The sequence below is a fragment of the Oryx dammah genome, unplaced genomic scaffold (genome assembly GCF_014754425.2).
Source record: "Oryx dammah isolate SB20612 unplaced genomic scaffold, SCBI_Odam_1.1 HiC_scaffold_12, whole genome shotgun sequence".
NCBI classification, from domain to species: domain Eukaryota; kingdom Metazoa; phylum Chordata; class Mammalia; order Artiodactyla; family Bovidae; genus Oryx; species Oryx dammah.
The window spans coordinates 52,100,312-52,116,378 of NW_024070196.1; the positions used below are offsets into that span (position 1 = coordinate 52,100,312).

Consider the following 16,067-nt stretch of genomic DNA (forward strand, 5'->3'; position numbering starts at 1 on the left):
GAACCAAAAGAAAAGGAGGTTATTTATTAAAATATCTTGTAAACTTTTCTCCATCGTCTGACCTTTCATAGCATTTGTATAACACTAAATTCTCTGTGGGCCTTGTGCTTCCTGGTCACTAACAGAGTGCCTGGCACATATACACTGATCCAAAGACTGTGTGAATTCAACTGTAAAGCCACAAATATACGTATCTTTATGTATACATCCAAATGTATGTATATCTTTATATATGTATCTTTAGCTGCGGGCATGCTGTATAGTCCTAGAAATAACAGAAATAGTGACCTCTAGTGGTAGAAAACTGCACTTCTCCTATCTTAATCACAAGAGATTAAAATGAAGAATTCCACTTTATTTGAAAAAAAAAAAAAAATGTAACACTGTATCCTGTCCTTTAACTTATAGAAATGTATTCTCTTCCTAGAAGGAAGAACATTGAGGGCATGTATGAGTAGACCCAAAAATGTTCATTTAATTTCTATTTGGAATTTTATCTCCAAATCTATGATTTTCTTAATACAAACTACCAGAATTAAAGTCCAAAAAAATCTTGGCTGGCAGGGCCATAATATGGATCAGATCTATATATCAGTGATTCTCAGTTGGGAGTAGAGAGAGGGGCTACATACTCTAACATACTGGGGTGAGTTGGGGTTAAAAGTGCAGGAGAATATGGCAGCCAGTGGAGAAGTGTGTGTACAATTTTTACATTACATATTATTGACAAACTTGCTTTCAAATCATGAACAACTCATCTCCAATTTTATTATTTTGGGGTCATACTGATGTAACAAAACACATGAAGTTTTCCAACTGTAATAATTACGGGTGATTTATTTGGAAAACTAAAAAAATGTTGAATTCCTAGTTTTTACCTAGTGTTTGCAAAAGTATGAACATCCTCCCTTCTTTGGCTCGTAAGATTCTTTCTTAATGAATTTTTAAGCCAAGTGTTACATTTTTAGTAAGAAGTATAGTCACATACTCAAGCTGGAAGGGAGAGCAGCTCCTCATTTTACAGAAGGGAAAACTGAGTTAACTGGGAAGTATGATGACAGCTTTAAAATGTCCTGCATGGTCTCTCTTCGTTTCTCAAAGGGTGTTAAAATTAATTACATAAATACATATAGTATTTTGACGCAGGCACAGTTCATTTAGCTCACCATGGTAGTACCAAAGAAAGTACAGGTTACAAAATATATATAACTATTCAATCACTTAAACAATCCATTTTTACCAGTAAAGACCAATTCGTCATGCAGGCAACTCTTCTCTTGCTTGAGGCGAATGATCTCTTCTCGTTGTTCATTATTTTCTGTTGTCTTTTCATTTAGATCCTCTTCACAAATAGAAGGGGAGAAAGTCCTCAAATAAATACTGGTTTCTAGAGGAATATACACTGTGAATACCTCTCATGTCCTTAGCACCCACTTCCAATCCATATGAAGTCCTGCTGGATCTACAGCCAAAATGTCCCATTTCTGACATTTCACTGCATGCTGCCAGTGATCCTGGCCAAGGCTCCCACTGTCTCCCTGCACAAACTTTGCCTCTTCCTTTGCAGCTTGACGTCCACAGAGCCATCAGGGCCATCTGCTGGCATCACTTCTCTGTTAAAAGCCCTCATACTACATTTAGGATGAAATATAAACTCATACCCTTAAGCCCTGTACAGCCTGGCCGTCCTTTCAATCTGTTCCTTTCACTTGCCCCGACCTCCGAACCCACCCCAGGGCTTTTGCATTTGCTGTTTCTTCTGCCTGGAAGCTCTTGGCCCAGATTTTTACATGACTAGTTCTTCCCATCATCCAAGTTTCAGCTCAAATGTTCTCTGCAAAGATGTCCTTCCAGCACGCCCAAACTAAATGAGACTCTGTCCCTTACTCTCTGGCCCACTATCCACGACCCTGTTTTTATTTTATATTTTTTAAACAAATGTTAAATTTCTAAAATAAGACGTGAAAGTTGATAAAACAGACTTCTTTTTACTTTTAATCTTACCTAGGTATACATAACATTCAATAAATTTACTGAATGCCTACAATATACTCCAAGGGCTGTGTTATTAGAGTCCGTCCCTGCTGTCAAGAGGCTAATAGTACGATTATGGTTTTAGATGAAGCTACAAATGGACACAAAATTATCATTTGCCAAGAGTCAGGGCATCCTTAGAACAAGATTTTAGCAGGTGGACTCTTTTAAACTAAACCTGTCACAATAAACCTTTCCCAATTTCAACAGTAACTCCCTGCCTCATAAGGGGCCCCGCCTGGGACAGAGGCGGAGTAACCACACCACTGCACCGCTTTGTCATTCTAAGGCTGCCTGTTCCACTGTAAGAGTCAGTCCTCATGTCTAACTGATGACCACTTACAAATGCAATCATCTGGATGTGGAATTAAGACCCAGATAGCTCCTGAATCCAACAGCTTCTGCGATACAGCTGGGAAAAGCCAGAGACAAGTGGGCCTCCCCCTGTACCCTCTGAAGACAAACGCAAATTTTTACTCTATCACCTAGATCCACCTCCAAGCATGTAGCACTAACCTATCTACTGTATCCAACCTTTGTTTCATTAGAAAACTTCCAGGAGTAGAATAAACCATGGAGTTACTGTGAGAATGAAAACAGAAAAAGGAGGACACAAAAGGAATTCTCCCCCAAATAGAACATCCATGAACAGCCACTCTGGTAGTCTGTGTTGTAGGTGGCAACTCCTTATCCCTCCCTGCATTCATTCCTCAATTTTTTTTTTTTTTTAATTTCTCCCACGAAAGGGCAGAGGATATTTTTCCATTGCCTGACTCTGGCTTTAGCTATGTGATTCACTGTGGCGCAGAATGAAGGGCAAGTGATGGTGTGCCAGGCTTCCTTCTGCTTCCTCTCTTAAGTTTCTGCCTTCACCATGGGAAGAAATGGCCACACTACCCAGCCGGGGAAAAGATGCTCCAATGGGCCCAACAGAGATCAGCCAATTCCCTAGTGGCTTCCAGATAAATGAGTTTATCAAAGGATACCACTGAGATACCATCGTTGGTTGCCACAAGGCATATAGTAGCAACAGTTAACTGGTACAGCAAAGGCAGGATTATTTTTTTAATATAATGCATTAGGCAGTTTTCCCCAACTCTTGCTATTTATCTTATAACACAGAAACTGCTGCATAATTCTATGTAAATGAAATGAACATTTCATGATGGGGCCTAATGCTAACAACAGACCTCTTCCCAGTTATCAGATTAAGTGAACTCAAATGAAGAAATATATTCCCAAGATAAAACACCTATTTTTAGGCCTCTTCCTTACCTTTTAATTTATTGACTTCAATCTTAAGTGCCTTTAATTTCTGCTTATAATCTTGCTTTTCTTTCACAATACAGGTCTCCACCATCTTAGCATCACGTAAGGCATGCTCTAACAATTTAAATTTACCCGAACAGTCAGCAATGTGATTGACTGCCTCAATAATATCTTTGTCCTAAAACCCAAATTTGAAAACTGTTACATTTTAAAATGCCAACTAAACAAGATGACACTTACTGAAATCTCATTGTTGAGTAGGGATAAACTGTGGGATTGGGATTGATGTGTACATACTACTATATATAGACTAGGTAACTAGTAAGAATCTGCTGTATAGCACAGGAAACTCTACTCACTACTCTGTAGTGGCCTATATGGGAAAAGAATCTAAAAAGGAGTGGGTATATGTGTATATATAACTGATTTACTTTGATGTACACTTAAAACACAGAACATGGTAAATCAACTGTGAAAAGTGAAAGTGAAGTCGCTCAGTCGTGTCCGACTCTTTGCGACCCCATGGATTGTAGCCCACGGAATTTTCCAGGCAAGAGTACTGGAGTGAGTTGCCATTTCCTTCTCCAGGGGATCTTCCTGACCCAGGGATCAAACCCAGGTCTCCCACATTGCAGGCAGAGGCTTTACCTCTGCGCCACCAGGGAAGCCCTAACTGTACTCTAATAAAAACTAAAAAAAAAAAAAAAAAAACGGCCGTGTCATGTAATTGTGTACCCAGTTTCAATCCAGCGCTTTCCATGTGTTAACTCAGTTAAGCCTCACAGTAGCTATCTGAGGTAAGAAATATTGTTATTCCCCACATGACAGGAGTCGACAGGAAGTTGGCCACAATTACACAAGCTGGGCTTGCCTGGCGGCTCAGGAGGTAAAGGATCCACCTACACTGCAGGAGACCAGGGTTCGATCCCTGGGTCGGGAGGACCCCCTGGAGGAGGAAATGGCAACCCCCTCCAGTGTTCTTGCCTGGGGAATCCCACGGACAGAGAAACCTGGTGGGCGACAGTCCATGGGGTCACAAAGAGTCGGACACGACTGAGTGACTAACCACAGCACAAGTCAGTGACAGAGTTTCGATTTGAACTTGGCTGGCTGGCCCCCCAAACCATGCACGAACCACCAGTTTGCAGTCTCAGAAAGTCTAGAACCAAACATTTGATTACCTCTGAAACTATAATAGCAAGCAGTAGGAGGACTGGTGGTCCTGGAGGGGGCTGTATTTTCTGGATTACAGATAAATCCCAGAGGCCCTCTCTTCCTTTCCTTCTTTTCAGCTTCTTAAGACGACAGACTCCAAGACCTCATCCCAAAACTACCCAAGCCAGAACCTCTTATTGTTGAAGTGGTTGTTTTAATTATGTAAAAGGTGTCTATTTGCTTGTTGAAAAGCAATTTAAATAACACCTGAAGGTATAAAAATAATAAGTAAAAGTACTCCCCCCACCACTCACAGGGAATATCGATTATCAGCAGGTTTCACCTTTGCTTAAGGACAAAGGTTTCTGTGGTAGCATCATATATGTGTTCCTAAAACACTTCACAGTTTGCATATCTCACATTAAGAGAATTTATGGAAAAAATAGGGTTGGGGCAGATCATTAAAAAACCGACAGGGGTTGGGATGCAGGAGATGGAACTTTGTGATCAGATGGAACAGGCCTTGAAGACCGAAACCCACAGTGGAGTTCTGCCTCCTCTTAATGCCTTGGGCACATCATTTTAAACTTGTTTCCCTCATTTCTAAAACCAGAATTAAAAAAAAAATAGAGAGAATAATATTGATAGCTCAACCTATCTGGGTTGCTGTGGGACTTAAGTAAGATAAGGTACATGACTATACTTTACCGACCACAAGGTGCGTGGCACATAGAGGTATCATTATTCTGAATTACCTTCAGCTTTATCATGGTGGTGAGAGCCTGTTCACGAGCTTGCAGTTGTCCCACTTGAGCAGAAAGTTCCACTAATGTGTTGCTGAGATTTTCATTTCTAGCCTACAAGGAAAAAAAAAAACAAAATACTAACCCAGTCATTTAAAAGCTTTCACTACTCTCACCAGCCATAATCTGTGCTCAATCTTTCTGTTTTTTCTTTAACCTTTTCAGTAACAAAGTGAGCTATTTAAGCAGTCATCAAAAAGCAACACAAACATCTATTTCCCCATCATCCTCTCAGTTCTTATGTTTCCCTTCTGAATTTTATCAGTTATGTTTATAAACATGCCTACTTCCTAATGGCCTTTTATGTATACTTTCAGGTTGGTGAGAAAGAGGAACATGAACGGAAGAATGAACGGCAACTGGATTAGTGAGAGATTTCCTTTGCTAAAATAAAGTAGCATTAGGAACTTCTGTGCATCTTTTTTACTTTATGTTGAAATAACTTCACACTGAGGTATTCTCACTTATCAGGGATTTTTTAAACCATAGATCTAGATTTGATGGAGGAAACTTGCATATTACTAAGTGAAAGAAGCCAATCTGAAAAGGCTACACACTCTATGGTTTCAACTACATGACATTCTGGAAAAGGCAAAACTATGAGATCAGGGGTTGCAAGGGACTGCAAGAGCAGAGAGGGTTTTTAGGGTTGGGAAAGTATTTTACATGATATTACAATGGTAGATACAGGTCATTATTTGTAGAAACCCACAGAATGTACAACACCAAGAGTGAACCCTAATGTAAACTATGGACTTCCATGTCTCACCCAATGATGTGGCAGTGACATGTCACTGGTCACAACAAATGTATCAATTCCCCTGGGATGCACGATGTCTACAGTGGAGGAGGCTAGCTGGGGGAGGGGGCGGGGCTGGAGGTGTTTATGAGAAATCTCCGTACATTCCACCCAATTTTGCTATGAACCTAAAACTTCTCTAAAAAAACAAAGTTTATTAATTTAAAAAAAGAAAAAATATCTCCCTGCTACAGACTGAACTGCATGCCCCCTCAAATGCATATGCCGAAGCCCTAACTTCTAAGGTGATGGTGTTTGGGGGTGGGAGCCTTTGAGAGGGAACTAGGTTTAGATGAGGTCATGAGGGTGGGGCCCTCAGGATGGGATCAGAGCCCTCAGGAGAAAAGATACCAGAGAACTTGCTCAGGTGCTGTCTCTCTCCCTGTGACACCAGGACATGGTAAGAAGGTGACCATTCCATTTACAAGTCAAGAAGAGAGCCCTCACCAGAAACCAACCAGGCCGGCACCATGATCTTCAACTTCTAACCTGCAGAACCGTGAGGAAAAAAATCTTTTATTTAAGCCTTCCCCCAGTCTATGGTATTTTGTTATGGCAGCCCAAGCTGACTAACATACTTCCATTTTTTAATTCAACATATCAAGAGATTCTGGGGTTTCCTTGTGGCTCAGTTGGTAAAGAATCCGCCTGCAATGTGGGAGACCTGGGTTCGATCCTTGGGTTGGGAAGATCCCCTGGAGAAGAGAAAGGCTACCCACTCTAGTATCCTGGCCTGGAGAATTCCATGGACTGTATAGTTCATGGGGGTCGCAAAGAGTCAGAGAGGACTGAGCGACTTTCACTTTCACATCAAGAGATTCCATTAATAGTGTTCACTTATTTTACAGCTAGAATCTGTCTAGAAGAGTAATCTGAAAAAAAAATTTAAGACATAAAATAAAATCTATATAATTATTATGAGTTATTAAGATTCACTATATTACCAAGATCTATACTGGTATCATTATGAAACAAGAACATGAAGGCAGTTACAACAACAGCAAAAAAGGCTTTCTCAGGCTTCCCTAGAGGCTCAGTGGTAAAAATCCACCTGCCAATGGATGCGATCCCTGGTCCAGGAAGATCCCACATGCACCACGACCACTGAGCCCGTGAGCTGCACCTACTGAAGCCTGTCCACCCTAGGGCCCTTGCTCTCAGACAAGAGAAGCTACCGCAATGAGAAGCCCGTGTACCGTAACGAGAGAGCAGCCTCCACTCTCTGAAACTAGAGAAAAACCCTTGCAGCAACAAAGATGCAGTGCAGTAAAAAAAAAAAAAAAAAAGATAAATAAATATTTTTAAAAAGGCTTTCTCACTGTGCCTCTCAAAAAAGCATGAGCTCAAAAGATATTTGATGACTCATCAGCCAGGACTAAAAACTGAAAGATCACCCTGACATTTTGTTCCCAATATGCCACTAACATGAGGTAGATATCTGTTTCATCAGATTAGACACAGTTATTCAGGAAACATCATTTGAAGCTGCGTGATGATACTGATCTCAGATTTTGAGAAAGACTTTTTAAATTAACCCACTGTTGATAAAAGGAAGGATGCTACCAAACAAATGGCCTAACAATTAAGAAAGAGCTGTAATGAAGCTTCATCTTCAAGACAAAACAACACTAGGGGCTAACCAAAGCTCACCATCAGTATAAAACTGGGACACTGAATGGATGGGTATACTTTTATACACACATACACATTTAATGGAAATATTTAAGTCTATGAACTACTTTAAAACTGAAACACAAACAGAATTTGGGCTAGCCAAGCTTATCTGAAAACCAGTCTCACTGATTGACTTTGTCGTACAGCAGAAACTAACACAACATTGTAAAGCAATTATACTCTAATAAAAAATTAATTAATTAAAAAAATAAAACCAACCTCAAGGTCTTCAGAGAGGAGAGAGGAATGGGTTGCCTTTTGGGCCATCTCCTGAAGCTGTAGTTGAGTCTTCTGAAGAGTACTCTGGCATTCAATTTGGTTCGATTCAAGGCTTTTTACCTTCTTTGTGAGTGACTTGATTATTTCAGTTCTTTTATGTAGTTCACCTGAGGGAGATTATTTTCAGGCAATGGTTAAGAAGTAAGGGTGCTAAGGAATCTTTCAAAGGTTAATTCTTCTTTGAAAAGTTTTTATTACGAAATGCACGACACTGTACCCTAGTCAAGAAACAGGACACTAGCAACAACCCAGAGCCCCGTATGTCACTCCCTGCAGTCTCTCCGATTTCCCACCTGCCAACCACCATCCTGAGCTTACTCATTTCCTTGTTTATTATTACAGGTTTACTATCTTTGATCACATCCCTAAAAAATAGTTTAATTGTGTGAATTCTGTTTGCTGTTTTTCACTTAAGATTATGATTCTGTGAATTCTCTAGTGGTCCAGTGGTTAGGACTCTGCCCTTTCACTGCCAAGGGCATAGGTCTGATCCCTGGGCCGGTTACTAAGATCCCACAAGCTGCACTGCAGGGCCAAAAAAATAAAAGATTATGATCCTGAGATGTGTCCATGTGGCCGTGTAACTCCTTGTGGACTGTCATTCCTACATAATAACATTATGTGATTATGCCAGCATTTACTTATACATTCTACTATTGATGGTCATTTGGACTGTTTCCACTTCACAGCTATTATGAACGATGTTGCTCTGAATATCCTTGTACAAGTATCTTTATGCTTTTGCAAGAGCTCCTAAATAAAACGTGGTCCCTCAGACCAGCAGCACCAATATCAACTGTGAACTTGTTAAATATGCAGATTCTTAGGCCACAGACCCACTGTATCACAATCTACTTATTAGTAAGATCCTGAGGACTTCCCTAGTGGCTCAGATAGGCCTGGGTTGGATCCCTGGGTCAGGAAGATTCCCTGGAGAATGGAATGGCCACCCACTCCAGTATCCTTGTCTGGACAATTCCATGGACATAGCCGAGTGGGCTACAGTCCACGGGGTTGCAAAGAGTAGGACACGTCTGAGTGACTAACACTTTCATTTCACTTTTAGGTAATTCACTTGCATACTGAAGTGGGAGTATACTTCCAGAAAGGGAAATGCAGAGCCATAGCTTGGTATATCTTCAATTTTACCAGAATTGTCACGTGATTTTTCCAAAGCAGTTGTACTAATTGACTCTCCCACCAGCAGTCAATGAATCTTCCCTTGCTCCACAATTTTACCAGTACCTGATATTTTTTCGCCAGTCTGTTAAGTGTAAGAAGTCTCATTATGGTCTTAATTTTCGTTTTCATTTCCCTAATTTACGAATGAGAACTTTTTTGTAAATTTATTGGCCAGTGTTCCATGAAACGCCTATTTAAATGTCTTGATTTTAAAACCAGATACTAACGGTTATACAGGCAGACCTCTGAGATATTGTAGGTTCAGTTCCAAACCATTGCAATATAGGGAATATCATAATAAAGTGAATCACACAAATACTTTGGTTTTCCAGTGCATATAAAAGTTATGTTTATATGGTAGTATATTGTAGTCTATTAAGTGCAACAGCTTTATGTATAAAAATCAAAGTGTAGACCTCAATTTAAAAATACCTCATTGGGACTTCCCTGGTGGTCCATTGGTTAAGACTCTGTGCTTCCAATGCAGAGGGCACAGGTTTGATCCCTGGTCAGGGAACTTAGATCCCAAATGCTGCATGGCATGGTCAAAAATTAAAACAAAATTAAATTTAAAAAATAAAACAAATACTGCATTATATGTATATATGTGTGGGTGCATACAGTTAGGGTAAAATCAGACAGTCATCAGGAAATTGAAAAATTAATCATATTTAGACTGTCACATTTACAGAATCCTTTGTGTAATAAAAGCAAAAAAAAAAAAAAGCAGGGGATATATGTTTATTTCTTTTATTTTTTTGACTGTGTCGGGTCTTAGTTGCAGAACCCAGGTTCTCTGGTTGAGCCATGTGAGCTCGGTAGTCGTGGCATGAAGGCTTAGTTGTCCCATGGCATGCAGGATCTCAGATTCCTAACCAGGGATCGAATCCACATCCCCTGCATTGGATTCTTAACCAATGGACCACACAGGAAGTCCCACTTTTCTATAAACAGATCTAGTATTTCCTCCTCTAGGACATTCTAGTAATATTAAGATAGTGTCAATAGAACAGTCAGATTTTAGGATAGCACCAAAAGGATGACAGTTAAAATACGGTACAAAGGGAAATTTTTGTAAGCCACTTTCGAGGTTGCTGTAATTTTAAAAGATGACTGTTTTAAGTACTTGAGATCAAGTTCAATACCAAAAGTTTAAAATCTTTGAGTCAATTCAAAAGGAATGGTCAGTTCAGTGGCATCTTCATTCATATTCTAGCTCAAAACTAACTCCCTTCAGGTTTGCTCTTGACCCTCCCTGTCTACTGGAGCTGTCCCAGCACTCTTTCTACAGTTAAGTATTAATACTTTGCTTGCCCTACTTTAATTCACATTGTGTTTGTCTGTTCTGCTGTGAATCTTCATGAAGTCCTCCTATCTTCAATTAAACTCTAGGACAGCAGGGACTGTGTTGAGATGTTCCTTCTCTATTTTTCACATGAGCCCTTTCAGTATGCTGGCATGTACCAGTGCTAGATGGATGATGCTGAATATATGTTTGACCTTCTAATTTGCTGCAACGTTCTTCCAAAGTCAACACTTTCTGCCGATCCTCTTCCCATGAAAGAAGTTGTCTCTGATGTACTGCAACCATATCATTGAGCTCTCTATCTCGATCTTTCAACTCTCCAATGAGCAGCTGCAGCTCTTTCCGTTGTTTCTCAATAGTGGAAATCTCAACCTCTGACCCGATGTTCTAAATATAGAAAGTAGATTCATGTCAAAATAAAACCATCGACATAAATCAGCCAAAGTATATTTTCCAAACAATTATATTGGGTTGGCCAAAGGAATTTTAGGGCCAACTCAGTATCTTCTTTTGCTGCCAATTCAAGGTAGCAACTTGAATCAAGAAATTTTATTTCTTGATTATAACATGGCAGCAAAATTATGTATATTTAACATATGCTAACATCTACTATGCACTCTGTCTCTATCATTTTCTGTCATACCAAACACACTACTCTTAAAGAACAGGACCAGCTGTAAAACCTCCATTGGTTAATCACAGATAAACCCATTTCTGCATTTTTTTCCTTTGCTGTCAACCCTCCTTGTATCAATCAACAATATTATCCCCCATCTTATACCCCCATCTAGCAATTCTAGAACAATCAAGTAAAGGGAAACAAGAAGTAAGTGTTGTTTAAATATAACTGGTCCAAATTCAACATACCTACTTAAAAACAAATTTTGTAAAGGTAAAATTTCAAACATACACAGAAGATAAAAGAACAGTATAATGAACTCACATTTGCTCAGTAGCTAGGTCTTACTACTATAAAAAATTTTGCAATGTTTCAATTTTCCTTTTTCTTTTTGTTGTTGATAAAAAATATATTTTACTTTTAGATACTTTGGTATGCCTCTCTAAAAATGAACATTTTTATATAACCAAGATGCCATTTTCATGCCTAACAAAATTATCTACAATAATTTCTTTTAAGCATACATCATTTGAAAGTCTAGTGCAGTCAAGTAAGTGGGAATCCAGAATGAGCCACTTAGTGGCTCCAAGACCTTGGGCAAGTTACTTAACTTTCTTAAACCTTAGTTTCTTTGCTGTGAAATGGTAGTAACACTATTTCAATTTCTTAGAGTTGTGTGGATTAGGCAAGATAAGGTCTGTAAAGCACTTCCCATTGTGTCATTAAAAATGACACACTATTGTGTCTTTAAAAATTAATTAACAGTTAATCTAAAAAAGAAATGGAAAAATTTTTCCAGCCAACCTGAGGATTATAACCTGGGAGACAGTCTTTCAAAAAGCTCTGAGAACCATTCTGCCTGTAAAATGTCAAAACCCAGTTACATATGTTTCTGTTTTCAAGACAAAGGGTTGAAAATATATCAAAATAATACACTCACCTTTACGAAGTTCAGTTTTGCACAGACAAGGCAAGTGGTGGGTCATTGTGACCCCTTACATGATTGAAAAAGGAATGCTATCTACTAAGGAGTTGCTTGCTAGTTCTAAGAAAAAAACCACCATTGTTTTTTTTTTTTGTAAGCAGGCATTCCTAGGTCTTCTAAAGGGATCTAGCTAATGTATAAGGGGGATGCACAATACACACCAAAGGGGAGAAGGGTGTGGCTCAAAGTGCAGAGAAAATTTTATGTTAAAATTTTCATGTCCTGCCTTAATAAAATTTTGTTCCATCCTAACCGATCAACAAACATTAGCTATTATTAACAAATTATTAGCAAGACTGTAAGTCACATTCTGAAGTATGGCACTGTCCCTATCTAAGAACTAGAGAACTAAAAAACAAAAAACTGAATCATTATGCTGTACACTGAAACTAACGCAATACTGTAAACCAATTATACTCCAATTAAAAAAAAAAGTGTTATTGTTTACCAGAGACCCATGTACATCATTATTGTTTTCTGAATTATAAGATTTGTAGAGAAATAATAATGACGAATGAATTAGTTACTAAACACAGAAAATGGAACTTGAAGTCAAGGAATTCCAAGCCATAAAACTTGAATTCCAGTCTTTGGTAAGCCATTTCACTCACTCATTCACTCAACCAATATTCACTGGGCAGACCAGTTGCTTGGGGCATTGAGCTCGCCAGCCGGGGGCACGGATTCTAACACAGGAAACAACAATGGACCAAGTGTGCAAAACACGTTCATCTCAACCTATACGGACCAGACACATGCACATCTTGGGCAAGTTTACTTTCAAGATGTTTTGGGAAAACTGGTGATTACAGCGCTGCTCCACTCGCAGGTGGCTGGGAAGCAAGGGCAGGTAAGCGAGCAGGTGTACAAACAACTCTGCAGATGCCCATTGGTATATCGTTAAAAAGTGAGCACCTCGCCTGGGCTAAACAACACGTTGTTTCATTAAGGTAAGGAAACGGACGTGACGCTCCCCTGCGTCCTGGGTATTGTTTCACATTTTAAGCAGGAACGATTCCTGAGTAACCCCCATGCACGTTGTCCCAGAGGACTGCTCTCCGCTCGCCCTGGGACGAGCCGGCGGAAACTGGAGGCGCCGAGGGGCTGCCGCTCACCTGGCGCCCGGCCAGGAAGGAGGCCGACGGGTTCATAGGTGTTTCCTCCACCCCCAGAGACAGTCGGTGTGCGCAGCGTCACCTTAGAAACGCCATCGGCGCGCCTGCCCGGAGCGGCGGGGGGCGAGCCCCGAGCCCCGGAGCCCCGCGCCCTCGCCGGCCCAAGCCAGCCCCCCCAAACCGCCAACCCCGCGGAGCGCGCCCGGCCCGCTCGGCCTACGGCGTCGCCGAGGGGCCGCTCCGGCTCTCGCGAGACCCCACGGAGGCTGGCTCCCTCCTGGCGCGTGCCGCGCCGCCATCCCGGCATTTTGTTCTTGCAAGTCTGGAGACTCTCGAATGGTTTATCTGGCGATGTAAAAGCCGTTACCCGCGGCCCACAAAGAACCGCTCCTTCACCACTACCCAGAGAATGATGGAACAAATGAACGGCCGTCTCTGCCACATCGTCGTGACCTATGTATGACCAGCTGCTTACAGAGTCGCATCTTTCCCTCCTAAACTGTGAGCGCTGTCGCCTTAGCTGCCCTGCACACCCGGGTAGGGAGAACAGTCAGTACCTGGCACTCAAATGATGGAGGCAGACGCCACCTCTGGTGGTTGATAGTCAATTGCTGACCAGCCCCGCAGACAGTTCTAAACAGAATCATGGAGAGGAAAAAGTTTCAGTATTTTATTAACCCTTGATGTAGCTCTTTTGTTAAATAATGGGGTATCTATTGGGGTGGGCGTGCACCCCGTGGTGTACATCAAATGACGAGATGCACCTTTTGGGGTAGACGTGCCACCTTAGGGTGGACGTGTACCCAACCCTTCTGTTCAGCCTGGAATGGTGCTGTCCCTCTTGAGGGGTGCTCGGGCTTATTTCATCAGCCCCTGGATGACTTCTTATTTTTAAATCAGTCCCTATCATGTCAGGTGATTCCCATTGATTCAGTCAACACCCTGTACTGTGTGACTCCTATATATTAATAAAGGCAACCCTAAATCACGTGAGTTGCCGCTGATTAAATCATCTCCCTCAAATACTGTCACCCACCTCCGCTCCCCCTCACCCCCGGTTAAATCAAGTCCTTAAATCGCCTAACGTTCATTAAACCAATGAAACATCTTAGGTTTCCTGACACCCCCCCCCCCCCCCATTAAATCACCTTACCTCTTTGGACACGCATTAAGGAGATTGATTTAATTAGGGTCACTATATTTACTAAGGCAGATTGAATCAGCAGGTGTGATGTCCCCCTTGGGGGGTTGTGTACACCCCCCTGGGGTAAGTCAAATGATGATGTACCCCCATGGGGTAGAGGTACACACCCTGAGGGTCCTGCCCCCTGGGAAGGGGGTGGTTGTGCACCATGGGGGGAGACCCTTGGCACTTTATCCTGGCAATATTTACCATGTTCTGAGTTGAGATTTTCTTCTCCTGTCCATAATCACCCCTTCCCCCTTTTTACTCATTATATAGGAACTGGACTATAAAAAAGTAATGCTTATTATATTTAACCTCTGGTCACCCACCCCTACTGCTTAACCCATAAGATGGCAGTGCTGGCAAGACAAATTCATACTAGTATTTCAACTTTACTTTTGGTTGACTGTGAATTAGCAAAACACGTCCTCGTGTTCATAAAATATAACCTGAACATGGAAAAAACAAATTTTAAATTTCTTATCTTGGAGCTTCCCTGGTGGCTCAATGGTAAAGAATCCACCTGCCAACGTAGGAGACACAGGTTCAATCCCTATTCGGGGAAGACCCCACATGCTGCAGAGCAACTAAGCCTGTGCACAACTATCAACCCTGTGCTATGGAGCTGGGGAGCCACCACCACTGAAGAACATGCTCCACAGCAAGAGAAGCCACCGCAATGAGAAGCCTGCAAACCAAAACTAGAAAATAGCCTGCACTCTCAACTACAGAAAAGCTCTTGCAGCAATGAAGTTCCAGCACTGCCAACATTTTTAAAAAGAAAAAAAAAATCTTACCTTGAAATTTTACTGATTTGGATGACACTTGTCTCCTTAGGATTGGCTCATGTTCAGGAGAACCAACAAGACAATGCCTTAGAGTTTAAAAATCAAGAAAGCAAATGCTGACTAACTGTTAAATGACCTATCAATAGATGACTATGCAGTAATTTGTGGTGGCGGAATGAGAAAGATGAAAAGGAATGTGGTTGAATGTCAATTTTCCAAGCGAGGAAAATTTTAACTTACATGCTTCTCAAATTTCACTTTTGTGAAATTTGGGAGTTTTAGGAAGCCCTAAAATGTCATTCTTTACCAGGCAATCATATGCCTAATATTCACTTTAAAGGTACAAGTATACCAAGCAGTAAGAAATGAGGCTCATTTTTATGAGTTATGGTTGCTAAGTACCAATTGAATGTGGATAAGAGCGTTATTATGACTAGTTGCAAATCAAAAATCTTACTATTTTAAGGTAAAAAAATCTTTAAAGAGAAAATATAATTAAACAGCATCTAGTTATACACTAATTCAAATTGATGAACTCTACAGACTCATTCCAGTTTCTCTACCATATTTTCTAAGTAAAGGCATTTAGTAAATAACAGAATCTAAAAGGTATAAATTGTTTTTAAAAAATTGTTATTAATTTTTAAGAATGAGAAAGCTACCATGAATTATACCTAAGTGACAGCTGACTTAATGTTATTTAACAACTATTTAACAACTAAAAAGGAATTTAAAACCATATATTGCCAGCATGTTTTTTAAAAATAAGACACTACATACCAAAACTATATTTGTATTTGAAGTTACCAGCTTAATCACTGTAAATCTCTTACACATATAAGGCTGTTTATTCTTTTTGCTAAAAATACTAGA

The 16,067-nt window shown here is 40.5% G+C and overlaps 1 protein-coding gene across 3 annotated transcripts in view; it reads right to left on the reverse strand.

Moving 5' to 3' along the window:
* CCDC62 (coiled-coil domain containing 62) overlaps positions 1–13,386 on the reverse strand; it is a 38,855-nt gene extending 25,469 nt beyond the window's left edge. The window contains exons 1-7 of one of the 3 annotated variants that reach the window (XM_040250664.1): positions 13,221–13,374; positions 12,633–12,791; positions 10,696–10,888; positions 7,954–8,120; positions 5,214–5,315; positions 3,310–3,481; positions 1,241–1,342 (exon numbers count right to left, since the gene is read on the reverse strand). In XM_040250664.1, coding sequence (XP_040106598.1) covers positions 1,241–1,342; positions 3,310–3,481; positions 5,214–5,315; positions 7,954–8,120; positions 10,696–10,888; positions 12,633–12,707 — 811 coding nt within the window. In that variant the 5' untranslated portion in view covers positions 12,708–12,791; positions 13,221–13,374. Of the gene's footprint in view, positions 1–1,240; positions 1,343–3,309; positions 3,482–5,213; positions 5,316–7,953; positions 8,121–10,695; positions 10,889–12,632; positions 12,792–13,220 lie in introns of all 3 variants that reach the window. The other 2 variants (XM_040250662.1, XM_040250665.1) reach the window with 2 other exon arrangements.
* Between the last annotated feature and the right edge of the window lie 2,681 nt (positions 13,387–16,067).